This window comes from Carcharodon carcharias, chromosome 34 (genome assembly GCF_017639515.1).
Source record: "Carcharodon carcharias isolate sCarCar2 chromosome 34, sCarCar2.pri, whole genome shotgun sequence".
Taxonomy (NCBI): Eukaryota; Metazoa; Chordata; class Chondrichthyes; order Lamniformes; family Lamnidae; genus Carcharodon; species Carcharodon carcharias.
In genome coordinates this window covers 18,905,766-18,920,990 of record NC_054500.1, presented here as the reverse complement: position 1 = coordinate 18,920,990, position 15,225 = coordinate 18,905,766, and the positions used below count along the sequence as shown (strand labels likewise).

General features: G+C 50.4%; 1 protein-coding gene across 1 annotated transcript in view; it reads left to right on the top strand.

Annotated features, from left to right (window-relative positions):
- Nucleotides 1-15,225, top strand: part of LOC121272493 (myotonin-protein kinase) — a 36,286-nt gene that overhangs the window by 14,917 nt on the left and 6,144 nt on the right. The window contains 4 exon segments of the mRNA XM_041179095.1: nucleotides 850-945; nucleotides 3,418-3,566; nucleotides 6,562-6,655; nucleotides 8,887-9,087. Coding sequence (XP_041035029.1) covers nucleotides 850-945; nucleotides 3,418-3,566; nucleotides 6,562-6,655; nucleotides 8,887-9,087 — 540 coding nt within the window.

Sequence of the window (15,225 nt, the reverse complement as noted above, 5' to 3'; positions counted from 1 at the left end):
CCACCGACAATTAAGAGGGCAATTAAGCTCATTAGTGGCCCGATTGTCAGCGAATTTACCTGGCCCCGTCCAACCTTACAGTTGGCAGACAAACCTCTCAGCCGGGCGGCCTTTACATTTCTGATGAAACCTCACCCGCGGGCGGGATGAAACCTCTGTTAGGATATAAAATCAAAATAAATATCTGGGGGGCAGCTGGGGTCAGGTACTTGGTGGTGCTGCTTGGACGTATTTTGCGGCTTTTTTGTGTCGTTCGGTTTATCCTGCGGGGGTCTGCAGCTCCCTGAGGTACCCGTCTGCCTTCAGGGAGCTCAGCGGAAGAGCCCGCCCCCACCCCCACCCGCGGTGATATCGGCGCCCTTCCTCTTCCCACCCCCACCGGCAGCGCTGAGCCTTTCCCAGTGCGTGTTTCACACCGGCTGGCCGTGAATCGGCCCGGCCCGGGGTGAAATCGCGGTCGGGGGGAGGGCCGATCGCGGTCAGGAGCCTGATTCCCGTGAGCTCCCGCGGCCCCACCAATCGCGGGTGCCCGACGAGCGCAAAATTCAGGCCATGATCTTATCGAATGGTGGAGCCAGGGTCGGGGGTGGGGTGTGGTGGGGGGTGGTGGCCAATGGCCTACTCCTGTCCCTAGTCCTTATTTAATTGGGGGTAGCGTTGTGATGAGGGATTGAATTGAAACCGCCTACAGTCAGTCACACGGGACCAGCCATTCGGGCTGGAATTAGGCTCATGTCCGCCGAGTGAGTGACCCCTGTCTGTCCCGCTTCACCATCCAGGCTGCAGCGTGTTGGCTTTTGGAGTTGCACCTGTAATGAGGTAACAGTTTATTGCGAATTACTTCCCCAGGCAGCTCGTTTCCGTGAGGAACGTGATATCCTTGTCAACAGCAACAGTCAATGGATCACAAAGCTTCACTTTGCCTTTCATGATGAGGACCATCTGGTAAGGACCCTCGGACAGGGCAGCTTAGGCTGAGGTATCGTTGTGGAGCGCACACTGTCGCAAGTAGAGCCCCTGGATTATCATCAATATATAATCACCCATAGAACTAAATTGTCCATCACAGACTCTTCCTGATAGGATCCCTCTTGTCCCATCACTAAGCCTTACTGACCCTGTTTCTCCTCATACACTGCCGAATTGTGAACACTTGTAATGACTGGGTGAATTCCCCTCCTTAAAAAGGGTTTGTGTAACACCAAAGACAGAACAGAAAGTGCACGGTGTGACGAGCTTGAGGGTTTAGGCCAGGTTCCAGTAGGTTGGCTGGAGGTCTCGTGGCGCAGTGGGTATCGTCCCTGCCCCTGAGCCAGAAGTATCTAGGTTCAAGTCCTGCTCCAGGACTTGATGGTCAAGGAAGATGGGTGCATAATGTGGCCATAACAGGTTGAATATCAACCTGCAAGTCCTTCCAGCACACACCAATGTCAGGTAAGAGTAGGAGTGATTCCTGGTCAGCCATGGGATGGGAAGGAAGTTGGAGCCTCTATCATCATAGCTCCAGATGACAACATGTGTGTAGAAGTGAATGTTGCCACACAAGTCAGACTCCCTGCGTGAACTATAACACACACCACCACACATGCCTGGAGATGCCAACAGCTAGGGGGAGGCAGTGGTATTGTCACTGGGCTAGTTTTTCAGGGACCCAGTGTAATGTACTTGGGGGAACTTGGGTTTCAAATCCCACCATGGTGGAATCTGAATTCAACAAAATTCTGATGATGAAACTATTGTTATAAAAACCCATCTGGTTCACTAATCCCCTTTTGGGAAGGAAATCTGCCATCCTTACCTGGTCTGGCCTACATGTGACTCCAGGATACCCTCTGAACAAGGGCACTTAGGGGTGGGCAATCAATGCCTGGCCTAGCCACTTCCCATGGCCAAATTTAAAAAAGCTCAAGATGGTGACCAAGGGGTTAAAATGAGCCAAGGCCCTTCTTACTCCCGGTCACTCTAGTGAACTCTTGATGGAAAGTGTATGAATATCTAGAGATTGGGCTGGGAGGAATGTCACTCCACTGCCTAGTTTTAGATGTGAGATAATAGAAAGGCTGTGGGAACCATGTTCCAATGAGATTTGGTGCCTTGAGGGAAAATGAGGAAAATTTGAAGGAAAGAAAGCCTGAACTTGCATTTATAGAAACATAGGAACAGAAGTAGGCTATTCAGCCCATCGAGCGTGCTCCGCCATTCAATACAACCATGGCTGATCTTCCACTTCAATGCCTTTTTCCCACAGTACCCCATATCCCTTTATGTCAATGTACTTAGAATTTTGTCAATCTCCACTTTAAACACACTCAATGACTGAGATTCCACAGCCTCTGAGGTAGAGAATTCCAAAGATTCACAACCCCCTGAGCGAAAAAATTTCTCATCTCGGCCCTAAGTGGCTTCCCCGTTACTTTGAAATTGTGTCCCCTGGTTCTAGACTCCCCAACCAGAGGAAACATCTGACCTGCATCTACCCTGTCTATCCCTTTAAGTATTTTGTAGGTTTCAATGAGATCACCTCTCATTCTTTGAAACTCTAGAGAATACAGGCCCAGTTTCCCTGACCTCTCTTCATAAGACAGTCCAGCCATCCCGGGAACAGGTCTGGTGAACATTCGCTGCACTCCCTCTATTGTAATAATATCCTTCCTAAGGTTAGGGGACCAAAACTGCGCACAGTATTCCAGGTGTGGTCTAACCAAGGTTCTATACAATTGAAACAAGACTTCACTACTCTTCTTGTGATAAAGGCTAACATTCCATTAGCCTTCCTAATTGTTTGCTGAAGATGCTATATAACACCCTTCACATCCTGAGGCATTCCCAAAGTGCTATTCAAAGCCAATAAATTAACTTCTGAAGCGTAGTCACTCTTATAATATAGAGAACCTAGCCCTTGTGCACAGCAAGCTCCCACAAATAGCAACGTGATAATGACAAGACCATCTGTGTTTTTATCGGTTTTGGTTAAGGGATAAATATTGGCCAGGACACTGGGGATAACCATCCCCCCCCTCTGCGCTGCCTCGAAATAGAGCCTTGGGATCTTTCATAAGTACCTGAGAAGACAGAGGCTTGGTTTAACATCTCATCAGAAAGATGGCACCTCTGACAATGCAGCATTCCCTCAGTACTGCACTGGGAATGTCAGCCCTGGGTTTTCTGCTCGGAGCCTCTGAAGTGGGACTTGAACCCATGACCTTCTGACTCGGAGGCGAGAATTCTACCCTCGGAGCCACAGACAAAATGTGGCACCTGATTGGGGTACTCTTACTGCCCACTTTTCACTGCCCCCCCCCGAACGCATGCTACTTTGGCAGCACCTTTGGGGCCAATATGTCGAAGGATTTTTCTTAATGCCTGCTTTTTAAGGAAGGACTGTATAAAATTCTGGACCTCACCCTCATTTTTCAGTATCTCATCATGGACTACTATGCAGGGGGAGACTTCCTGACCTTAATGAGCAGGTTTGGTGATCGCTTTCCTGAAGATATTGCCCAGTTCTATCTCGCAGAACTGGCTTTGGCTATTAGCTCTGTACATGAGCTCGGCTACATTCACAGGTGAGTACCTGCTGCTCCTCGCTATGTTACCCTTTTTTTTCCCTTTATTCCTTCATGGGATGTGGGCATCGATGGGCATTTGTTTATGTACACCACAAACAGCAAGGGCCCCAGCACCGAGTCCTGTGGAACCCCACTGGGAACAGACTTCCAGTCACAGAAACACCCCTCGACCATCACCCTCTGCTTCCTGCCTCTCAGCCAATTTTGGATCCAACGTGCCACTTTGCCTTAGATCCCATGGGCTCTTCCTTTCTTGACCAGTCTGGATTTGATAAGGGAAGGCCGTGTTTGACAAATTTGATCGAATTTTTTGAGGGGGTAACCAGGAATGTTGATGAGGGTAATGCATTTGATGTGGTCTACGTGGAGTTTGGCAAGGCTTTTGATAAGGTCCCTCATGGAACGTTGGATTCAAAATTGGCTGAGAGGCAGGAAGCAGAGGGTGATGGTCGAGGGATGTTTCAGTGATTGAAAGTGTGTTTCCAGTGGGGTCCCGCAGGACTTGGTGCTGGGGCCCTTGTTGTTTGTGGTGTACATAAATGATTTGGACTTAAATGTAGGGGACATGATCAAGAAGCTTGCGGATGACCTGAAAATTGGTAGGGTGGTAAATAGTGAGGGGGATAGCCGTAAACTGCAGAAGGATATCAATGGACTGATCAGATGGGCAGAGCAGTGGCAAATGGAATTCAATCTGGAAAAGTGTGAGGTAATGCACTTGGGGAGGGCTAACAAGGCAAGGGATCACACTATGAATGATAGGACCCTGGAAAGTACTGAAGATTAGAGGGGCCTTGGTGTACATATCCACAGATCCCTGAAGGTGGCAGGGCAAGTAGATAAGGTGATTAAGAAGGCTTTTGGAATATTTGCCTTTATTAGCCAAGGCATAGATTACAAGAGCAGGAAGGATATGCTGGAACTGTGTAAAATGCTGGTTAGGCCACAACTGGAGTACTGCGTGCAGTTCTGGTCACCACATTATAGGAAAGATGTGAGTGCACTGGAGAGGGTGCAGAGGAGATTTACAAATGCTGGCCTTGCCAGCAACGCCCACATCCCATAAGGAATAAAAGATAAAAGAGTTCTTCACACACGCACACACACACACACACACACACACACACACACAAACTGACAGGTCACCAAATGGACACCTCATCGCTGGCAGGGAGATGATACCTTCACATAAGCTGCAGTCATTGTTGGCACAGGCAATGTGAGGTACAGGGTTACTGATGTGTCGGTCTGGCCCTAGGTCTGGGTAGTAGCTCCAGATAAGTTGATGACAGGTGCAGTACTGACTCGTATCCAGTGTACTCACAGCTGAGCCACAGTGTAACGTGCTAGCTGCTTGGAACTCCAGATACGGCATACCTTATCTAAGGAAAGATATACTGGTATTGGAGGCGGTCCAGAGAAGATTCACTAGGTTGATCCCGGGTATGGAGGGATTTTCTTATGAGGAGAGATTGAGTAGTTTGGGCCTGTTCTGAGTGGAGTTTAGAAGAATGAGAGGCGATCTTATTAAAACATATAAGATTCTTAGGGGGCTTGACAGGGTAGATGCTGAGAGGCTGTTTCCCCTTGTGGGACAGTCTAGGACCAGAGGGCATAATCTCAGAGTCAGGGGACACTCATTTAAAACAGAGATGAAGAGGAATTTCTTCTCTCTGAGGGTAGTTAATCTGTGGAATTCTTTACCGCAGAGGGCTGTAGAGGCTGGGTCGTTAAGTAGATTCAAGGCTGAGACAGATTTTTAATCAGTGAGGGAATCAAGGGTTATGGGAAAAAGGCAGGAAAATGGAGTTGAGGATTGTCTGATCAGCCATGATCTCATTGAATGGCGGAGCAGACTCGATGGGCCGAATGGCCTACTTCTGCTCCTACGTCTTATGGTCTTCCTGTAGCTAGCTATGTAAAAGCAATGACTGGTTTGCGCTATTGTTTCCTGGCCGAGAATGGATTATGACGCAGAATTTGAACAGTTCAGTATTTATCTCTTGATGGCATTAGCCAATGCTTGAGGGTGGGACCCGATGGGGTTGCCAGCCGCCAGTTGGCACCTCAGCCAAAGCGCCCACTCTTTGGACATTGAACTGGCCATATCCTGGGAACAAGACAGTGAGGGTCAAGGGGAAAGCAAAGTGGGAGGAGCAGAGATGGAGAAAGAGAGATAAAGGAAGGTTTTCTGCTTTCTACATCAATTAGGACAGGTGACAAGTGGGGAGATGGTGGTGCCGTGGTAGTGACACTGGACAGAGGCCCAGGCTAACGCTCTGGGGACACCGGCTCATGGCAGCTGGTGGAATTTAAAAAAAGAATAAATTCAATTTGTAAATCGGAATTGAAAGCTAGTCTCAGTAATGGTGACCATGAGACTAACCTGGATTGTCACAAACACCCATCTGGTTCACTAATGTCCCTTTAGGGAAGGGAATCTGCCACCCTTACCCGGTCTGGCCTACATGTGACTCCAGCAATGTGGTTGACTCTTAACTGCCCCCTGAAATGGCCCTAGCAAGCCACTCAAAACTGCTACAGGAAAGCTGAAACCACATGGATTGCAGTGGTTCAAGAAGGCAGCTCCCCACCACCTTCTCCGGGGTAATTAGGGATGGGCAATAAATGCTGGCCCAGCCAGCATAGCCCACATCCCAGGAAAGACTTTCTTAGAACGTGTCTGCGAGGGTTCACTGATCAGCAATCTACTGGCATTGGCGCAGAGTTTGACTCTAATCTCAGGAGGCAGCAGTTGGGGTTCAACTCGAGATTGCAAAGTCTGTTTACAATACAGCTCATCAGTCCCAAGGGGTTAACCCAGAAATATGAAGGAAAGGTTACAGAGCTGAACTGAATAGTATGCTGCAAAAAGCTTCATCGGTTTGGAATTTTGTTCCGGGCAATAGCTGCAAACACGCCTTATAAAATTAAAATTGTTTGCATTTAAAGTGCGAGTTGCCACATGAATTATACTCTTGTCATTTTTCAGGGATGTGAAGCCAGATAACGTTCTCCTGGACGCGAGTGGCCACATCAAGCTGGCTGACTTTGGTTCCTGTCTCCGGTTGAGCCTTGAGGGCCACGTGAGTACAGGTCACAGTTAAACACTGAAGCCAAAATAGGCCAAAGGCTTTAAAGGGAAGGAAAAACAAAGTTTCTTTCTGCTTTCACACTGGGTTACCCAAACTTGCCTGGTCTCATGTCAGCCGCAGCTCAGTTGGTAGCACAAGCTTGCCTCTAAGTCATTATAGTTCTGAGTTCAAGTCCCACTCCAGGACTTGTGGACAGGAGTCAAGGTTGACACTCCCAGTGCAGCACTGAGGGAGTGCTACACTGGCAGGGTGCCTTCTTTCAAATGTGATGCCAAACCAAGGCCTCTGTTTGGGTAGGTGTGACAGGTTCCATGGCGCTATCTTGAAGAAGAGCAGGGGAGTTGTGCCTTGCTTGATATTTACCCCTCAGTCGACATCACTAAACGCAGATTATCTGGTCATTGTAACATTGCTGTTTGTGGGAGCTTTCTGGGTGCTTTAAAAATACTTCATTGGCTGTAAAGTGCTTCGAGGTGTCTGGTGCTATAGAAATGTAAGGCTTTGTTTTGCTTTCAACTCTAATTGTCTTGAGAAGGTGGTGGCGAGGCACCTCCTTGAAAACCAATCGACTGGCTTCCTGGACCCTTTCAGGGGGCAGTTAAGAGTCAACCACGTTGCTGTGGGTCTGGAGTCACGTGTAGGCCAGACCGGGTAAGGATGACAGATTTCCTTCCCCTAAAGGGGCATTAGTGAACCAGATGGGTTTTTACAACAATCAATGGCCTGAGACTGGCCTTTTAATTCCAGATTTAGTTAATGAATTGAGTTTAAGTTCCCCAAAGCTGCCACGATGGGATTTGAACCTGTGTCTCTGGGACATGTTGAGCACCGCGTTAAACGGAGAGGTGAGATCCTCAACGTAGGACTTCGACCACAAGAGCTCAAAAGAAAAGAAAGGCTTGTGTCTGTGGGTGGTAGTGAGTTAGTGGTAAAATATCACAGGGGTACCAGCTGATGCTTTTTGGGACACGGGTTCAAATCCCACCACGGTAGCTGGTGGAATTTGAATTCAGTTATTCAATCTGGAAGTGGGCTAGTAAGCCGCTCAGTTCAAGGGGACACCGTTTAAAAAGAAGGGGTCGCCTGTTCAAGACAGAGGTGAGGAGAATTTGTTTCCCCCCTCAGAGGGTGGTCAGTCTTTGGAATTCTCTTCCCCAGGAACGGGTGAATATTTTTAGTCATTGAATATTTTTAAGGCAGAGCTAGATAGATTCTTGACTAACACGGGAATCAAAGGCTATCGACAGGAACGTGGAGTCGAGGCCACACTCAGATCAGCCATAATTCTGAATGATCTTATTGAATGGCGGGGCAGGACTCGAGGGGCCGAATGGCCCTACTCATGCTCCTAATTTGTATGTTTGTTATGTATGTGATTGGGGATGGGCATCAAATGCTGGCCTTGCCAACGATGTCCACATCCCATGAAAGAATATAAACTTATCACGCTCAGCACACATCTCAAAGTGTTTGGACAGCAGGGTTCCACAAACAGCAATGTGAGAATGATCAGATAATCTGTTTTTGAGGAATAAATACCAGCCAGGGACCTTATTTTCCAGGTATTTTTGTTTTAGATTGCCAGCATCCACAGTATTTTGTGTTATTTTAGAATTGTGCACTGGGATCTTCTGCATCCAACTAAACAGGAGTACAGTTTAATATCACACAGGCAAGGCAGCACCTTCAACAGTGCAGCATTCCCTCAGTGCAGCACTGGAACACCAGACTTGGCTAGTGTGCTAAAGTCCTAGGGTGGGACTTGAACCTACAACTTTACAGGTCAACAGCAAAGACACTACTAACTGAGCCACAGCTAACACACAAAGACACCCCCTTTTTCCCCTGGTTGATTTGGCTCTGTGACCAGGGTTGTCAACTCTGGCTGGATGAGTCGCTCAAATTGTCATCACATGACCCTCCCGTCGCCAACTGCTCCACCCCCAGCTCCAGCCATTGGCTGCTCGAATTGTCCATCATGACGAGGCACCAAGCAAACAAGCATAATTTGATTGGATAATTTCTGGTCATCAGTCATAACCATCATCCCCAACGTTAAAATAACTGATAAATGACAACTGTTCAAAGAAAAGGAGATGAAACTTTATCATTAACACCTCAACAGACTCTTGCAGTTTATTAATCTTTAATTCCTGAAGGCTCCAGGGTAATCCTGGAGATGTTGGCAACCCATATCCCTGACCCATGCCATTTCCTTCTAGGTCCAGTGCGCAGTGGCCGTCGGAACTCCCGACTACATCTCCCCAGAGATCCTGCGAGCGGTGGAAGACCCCTCAGTGACATACGGTCCAGAGTGCGACTGGTGGTCATTCGGGATCTGCTCTTACGAGATGCTTTTCGGCCAGACCCCCTTCTACGCCGACACCCTGGCAGAAACATACAGGAAAATTATCAACTACAGGGTCAGTGACCACAAAGAGACGTCCCAACAGAACCTATTCACACCGGGTCCCGGAGGAGAGAGCTTTATGGTGAAAGAAGTGTATGTAATAGGGGGGGGCAGCGATATAACAGGGAATTTTATAGGAAAGGATTGTTATAAGTGAGAGTTTTATAGTAAAAGGTGTTTTACAACTGAAGGCCTTAGGGGAGAATTTTCTTCCCGTTGAGCAGGTTGTTTGGGGGCAGCTGTGGAACTTATCGCTGCCCACAATCGGCTCCATGCCACCATTTTATGCGGGCGGGTCAATTAAGGCCCCCCCCAGCGTGAAGCTTGGCTCCCGAGGGTAGCGGGAGTGGGCTGGCGGGCGGCGGTGGGAGTGCAGTGACCACCGGGTCCAATGGCGGCCTGTTCAAACAGAGCGTGGGCAGCCTGGCAGAGGCCGATCAACATGGCCAGCAGGAGGGCTCCCCAGAGACAGTTGTCCTCTGGCCCCGCCTGGGAGGGAGCGGCCAGTCCCACAACTGGCATCCCCCCCTACCCACCACCCCCCGCCCCCCCCCCCACCCCCCCCAAGCTGGAGAGCAGGCCAGACAGGAGGGTAGGGCAGCGGGGGGCACTGTGCCCCTCGGTTTTCCGCCGGGTGCCTAGCTGCCCTCCTGGAGGAGGTGGCAGCACGGAGGGGAGGTCCTCGTTCCGAGGGATGGGAGGCGGAGGCGGAGACAGTCAGCTCCCATGACGTGGGGCAACACTTGTGGATCCAGTGCCACAAGTGATTCAACGACTTGTTGTGCCAGGGAAAGGGTGAGCGCCCATGTAGGGGTCACTTAATACAGCCGGCAGCTTTTCCCCCCAGTGCCCCCACCCCACCCCCAACTCTGAGTGCAGTTACACTCAGCATTGAGTCCTTCACGGCATGGTTCCCTCACTGGGTGGGCCAGCAGGTATTGCCCATGCCTAGTTCAGCCTGACAGGGTAGTGCTGAGACGGGTTCTGCACCCGCACCACGTGTGACACTGACACCCAGAGTAGAGTTTAGGGGGGTTACCTCGAGGATCTGCACCTAGGCACAGGGCTGGAACTGCGAAACATGTCAAAGTCAGGCTGCTGACATGCTGGGAGGAGAGCTTCCAGTTGGCGGGGCACCCATCCATCTACAGCCCTTGGCGTTCCACGTACTTGTGTGTCCTCGCTTTGCAAGGTTAGACCGTGTGGTGCCAAACGTGATGGAGGCAGCATGTGGGCAAGGGGGGATCAGCCCTGACCCTTGGTGTGAGAGTGCGGCAGCTGCAGGGTGACTGTTCACTGGAGCCCTGCAATGTCCCACACTGGCTGGGGTTGGCAGAGAGGCGATGGGAATCCAGGTACCGGCTGGACTAATCAATGCTCCTCTCTCCTTTTCAGGAGAAGACTGCACACAATGCCGCCGAGCGGATGTGGACTGGCGGAGGCCAGGCCCAGTTGGCCATCGTCACCAGATACAAGCAAGAGGCGATGGATATGGAGAGGCGCCATGCGCCCAGGTCCATTGGTGGTGGTGAGTCTGGGGTGCCACGGGGAGGTAAGATTGCCAAGCACCTGAGGTCACCGTGTGTGTCCCAGCAGCCCTGTCACTGCTGAATGCTCAGTGATTGAAGTTTGCAACATGGGTTGACCATTATGGAAGGATGAGCACATAATGATCCAGGGGACAGGGATGCACATTGACATTGTCTCCACTTTAACTAATCAAATGTCCTTGTTCTTCCTTTCAGCATCGCCGGAGCAGGGCCGGGAGGAGGAGGCAGAGGGGTCCCCTCTCACACCTCAGGCCCCTGAACATATCGACTCACCAGCCTCACACCATCTCTGCCAGGCAGGCACCGGCGCAGATACTAGCACCTCGATGGGAATTAGATCATCGGCTAGTGTCCCGGTGCACAGCGGTGAGGGCACTTCACGCTCGCTTGAGGTGCGGGCGGAGACAGAGAGTGCCCATGGCACCAGCAGTCGAGGGTTTGCTGGGGACCAGGTCCATGCTCGGTCGGTGGCTGATGATGTGCCTCTGGAGTTGTCCGTGAGGCAGCGAATGCTGGAAGTGCAGCAGGGTATGCGGGAGGATCTGGCGGACTTACATGAGGCTATGTGTGGCATGGTGTCCATGCTGGAGGAGTCCACCAATGCAATGAGCCTCATGTCCGAGCGCCATGCTTCCTCCATGGAGAGAGTGGCGACTCTTGTGGAGATGCTCCTCCTGGAAAACAATCAATGCTTCCTGGGGATGTGCTCGGACCAGCGAGCCCACACAGCGACATTGACCTCAGCTGGTCAGTGCCAATGTGGGAGATGGTTTGGGCACCAAGTATCCCATCTCAGTGCCCATCCATCCACGGTGAGCAGGGAGGTCTGAAGCGACCTTGTGTCGGTGCAGCAGCTGCCTGGTGTCTCTGCGGGATCCTCTCAGGACACTCTGGATGAGAGCAACAGCTGCTCCTCCCCTCTCCCAGTGACCGTGGCATCGGGTGAGGCTGCGGTGACTGGGGAGATGCCAGCTGTGGAACTGGCAGCTCCCTCCCAGGCGGGGTCAACACAGGCTCCACGGGCCAGAGGACAACAGCCAAGGTCATCGAGGCCAACAGGACAGCAGAGTCAGCAGGCTGGCTCAGATACCACTCCCAGCGAGGGGGCAGCACCTAGACATGGCACCCACAAGTGTAAACTTAAGGCACCTCAGGCACACCACGGGTTTCTCACTGGTGGTTTTATGTTGCCAGCTATTTGTTCATGACCAATTAGTGTGATGCGTAACACATTTAGAATTTTTTTTGTACCTCATTTTGTAAAATCATTAAATTTTGATTTTGTGAGCAGGCTCAGGGTGATTCCTTGCTTCTGCAGGTGAATGGGAAGCCATGACGTTATGAGTGAGTTGTGTCACATTGAGTGACAAGGGCCTTAGTTAATGTTCCTATCCTGGCAGGTTTTGCATTCAGGTATCGGGTGTGGAGCCTGCAGCCCAGGCTTGTCCAGGAGGTCCATCTGTGGGGTGCTAGCTGAGGGTTTGTTGGATTAAAGCCTCCCAGGTGTTCCTGCCTCCCTGGAGTATGCCCAGGTCAGCGTCTACCCCCTCAGCATTTCCCTGTGCTCATCCTCGGACTCATTACTGGACTCATCGTGTGCAGCCGCAGCCACTGCGCCTATGTCGTCATTGTCCACAGTGTCCCCCCTTTCCAGCGCAAGATGGTGGAGAGGGCAGCATGCAACCACTATCACTGACACACGATCTGGGGGGTACTGGAGTGCGCCGTCTGAACGGTCCAGGCATCGGAAGCGCATCTTGAGAAGACCAATGGTTCTCTCCACTACATCCCTTGTGGTGCCCTGGCTCCTATTGTACCACTGCTCAGCTTCTGTTCTTGGATGGTGAAGAGGCGTCATGAGCCACCTTCTGAGGGGATAGCCCTTGTCACCCAGCAGCCATCCATCCAGCCGGGCTGGAGCACTGAAGAGCCCCGGGACCTGGGAGTGTCTGAGGATGTAGGCGACGTGGGAACTGCTTGGGTACCTTGCACAGACTTGTAGAATCAGCATCCTGTGATCACACACTATCTGCACGTTCATGGAGTGGAAGCCATTCCTGTTGACGAAGGCACCGGGCTCACCTGCTGGCGCCTTGATGGCCACATGTGTACAGTCTATAGCACCCTGGACACGGGGGAAGACAGCAATGGAAGGAGTCAGAGGCATAGAAGTTGAGGGCAGCTGTGACCTTCAGAGGCACTGGCGTAGGGTGTCCACCCACACAGTTTGCGGAGATCTCAGGCTCAATCATCTGACAGATTGAGGTGACTGTCTCCCTTGAGAGACGGAACCCCCTTCAGCAGTGCACCTCGGACGTATTGAGGTAGCTGCTTCGCCGCCTGTAAACCCTGGCAGCAGGATAGTGGCGTCTTCTGTGGCGCCTTCCACCTTGGACTTCCTGTTGGCCCTGCACCCCTTGTGCCTGCGCCTGTCCTCCCAAAGGTGGCTCCCCTGGAGGCTGAATGTGGACTCCTGGCCTCCTCCCCCTTCTAGCCCTCCCTTCCTCCTCCTCAGAGGAGGTGCCTCCAGTGGAGAGCACAACTCCCATTCCCAGGCTAAGGGAAGGCTTCCTGAAACCAGCAAGGCCCCAGAAATGATGTTAACTCCAGAGTCCTGACCTGAAGCCCGTTACTCCTGCGCAAGCAGCTGTGAAGAGTTTTGAAGTGTTCCTGCTCCCACAGGCAAGTCTCAGTAACCTTCACAATTCAATATGTGACAGAGCACGCTCGCGACCCCACTTACCCCCCCCCTCATCCCGGCCGTGGGTGAGGTTTATACAAACGTCTCCTACCCGCTTGCCCGCTGCGACCGTGCGATGCCCTGAAGATCACCCAGGCCCCGAAAAATCCCCGACAATTGGCGCCTCGAGGGCCTTAAGTGGCCCGTCAATTAATGGCGGGCGCTCATCGGAGATCACGGCGCGCCCGCCCACCGAGGGACGCTCGCCTTGAGGTCACCACAGGTCATTTTACCCGTCGGCCTGCGGGGAGGGTTCCAACCTAGAGCTTTATATTGACAGGATTGTTGTTGTAACTGAGGGCAGGGATTGTCCGGTTGGCGTGTGGGGAGGTTGGGGGGGCGGGTGCTGGGCCCAGACAAGCTGAGCCGTGAAATGAGGCGCGGTGACCTCGGGCGACGCCATCGCCATATTTCGTTCGGCGGACGCACACATGCCAGGGTCGGCCGCGTGCCCACCAAAAGGTCGAGGGCCGGTGAAGGCGGTTAAGAAGTGGATTGAGACGCTTGTCAACGCTGGAGGGGCAGGCGAAAAGCCCAAGCTGCCTTCGCATTTTTCAGGAAGCCTCATCCACGAGCGGGATGGAGGTTCCCCCAAGCTCTTATTAAATAAATAAATAAATAAATTCCCATGAATATAGGAACATGCCTCCACTCATCTGACACGGTCACCCGAGGGGACGTCGTTAAATATAATTTTAAATCATTTATTTAATTATTTTAACGTCCCCCCGAGGCAGCTCCCGCTCTTGCCAGCGTGTGCGTGAGAGAGCGCTGGCCTCGACTCTCCCTCCTCCTCCTCCTGCCCGCAGAGTTAGCGCTGAGCGTTACAGGTCACGTATTACGCTGGGTGGGCCTTAATTGGCCCCCGCCTGTGTAAAATGGCGACGTGGAGCTGATCGCGGGCGGAGAGCAGTGATCGGCTCTGCACCCGTTCCCGCCCAAGCCTGCCTATTGTATGAAAAATCCTGCCCTGAGAGTTTTATATTAAAGGGAGTTTTATAACTGAGAATTTTATATTAAAATGAGTGTTATAGCTGAGAGTTTTATAGTAAAAGGAGTGTTATAGCTGAGAGTTTTAGGTTAAAAAGATTGTTAGAACTGGGAGTTTTATAGTAAATGGAGTATTGTAATTGAGAGTTTTATATTAAAAGGAGGGTTGTAATTGAGAGTTTTACATTAGAGTGTTCTAACTGAGAGATTTAAAGTAAGAGGAGGGTTGTAACTGAGAGTTTCAGGTTAAAAGGATTGTAATAACTGAGAGTTTTATATTAAAAGGATTGTTATAACTGAGAGTTTTATACTAAAAGGAAGTTTGTAGCTGAGAGTTTTATATTAAAAGGAACGTAGCGTTTAAGTTCGTTAATGGCCTTAATGGGCCTTTCAGTTGTAACACTCCTGACATCATCACACTTCATATTACATTCCAGTGTGTCAGGCAGGCACCCACACATTGAAGGTAAAATCCTGGCCCTGGAATAAGAGGATTGTAGCTGAGAGTTTCAGCTTTAAAGGATTGTTATAACTGAGAGTTTTAAAGTAAAAGGAATGTTATAACTGAGTTTTATATTAAGGATTGTTATAACTGAGAATTTTATAGTAAGTGGAGTGTTTTCCTGAGAGGTTTCATATTAAAAGCATTGTTCTAAGTGAGAGTTTTATAATAAAAGGAGGTTTGTAACTGAGAGTTTTATATTAAACACAGTGTTATAACTGAGAGTTTTATATTAAAATGAGTGTCGTAACTGAGAGTTTTATATTAAAATGGGTGTCGTAACTGAGAGTTTCATAATAAAAAGAATGTCATAACTGAGAGTTTTATAATAAAAAGAGTGTCGTAACTGAGAGTTTTATAATAAAAAGA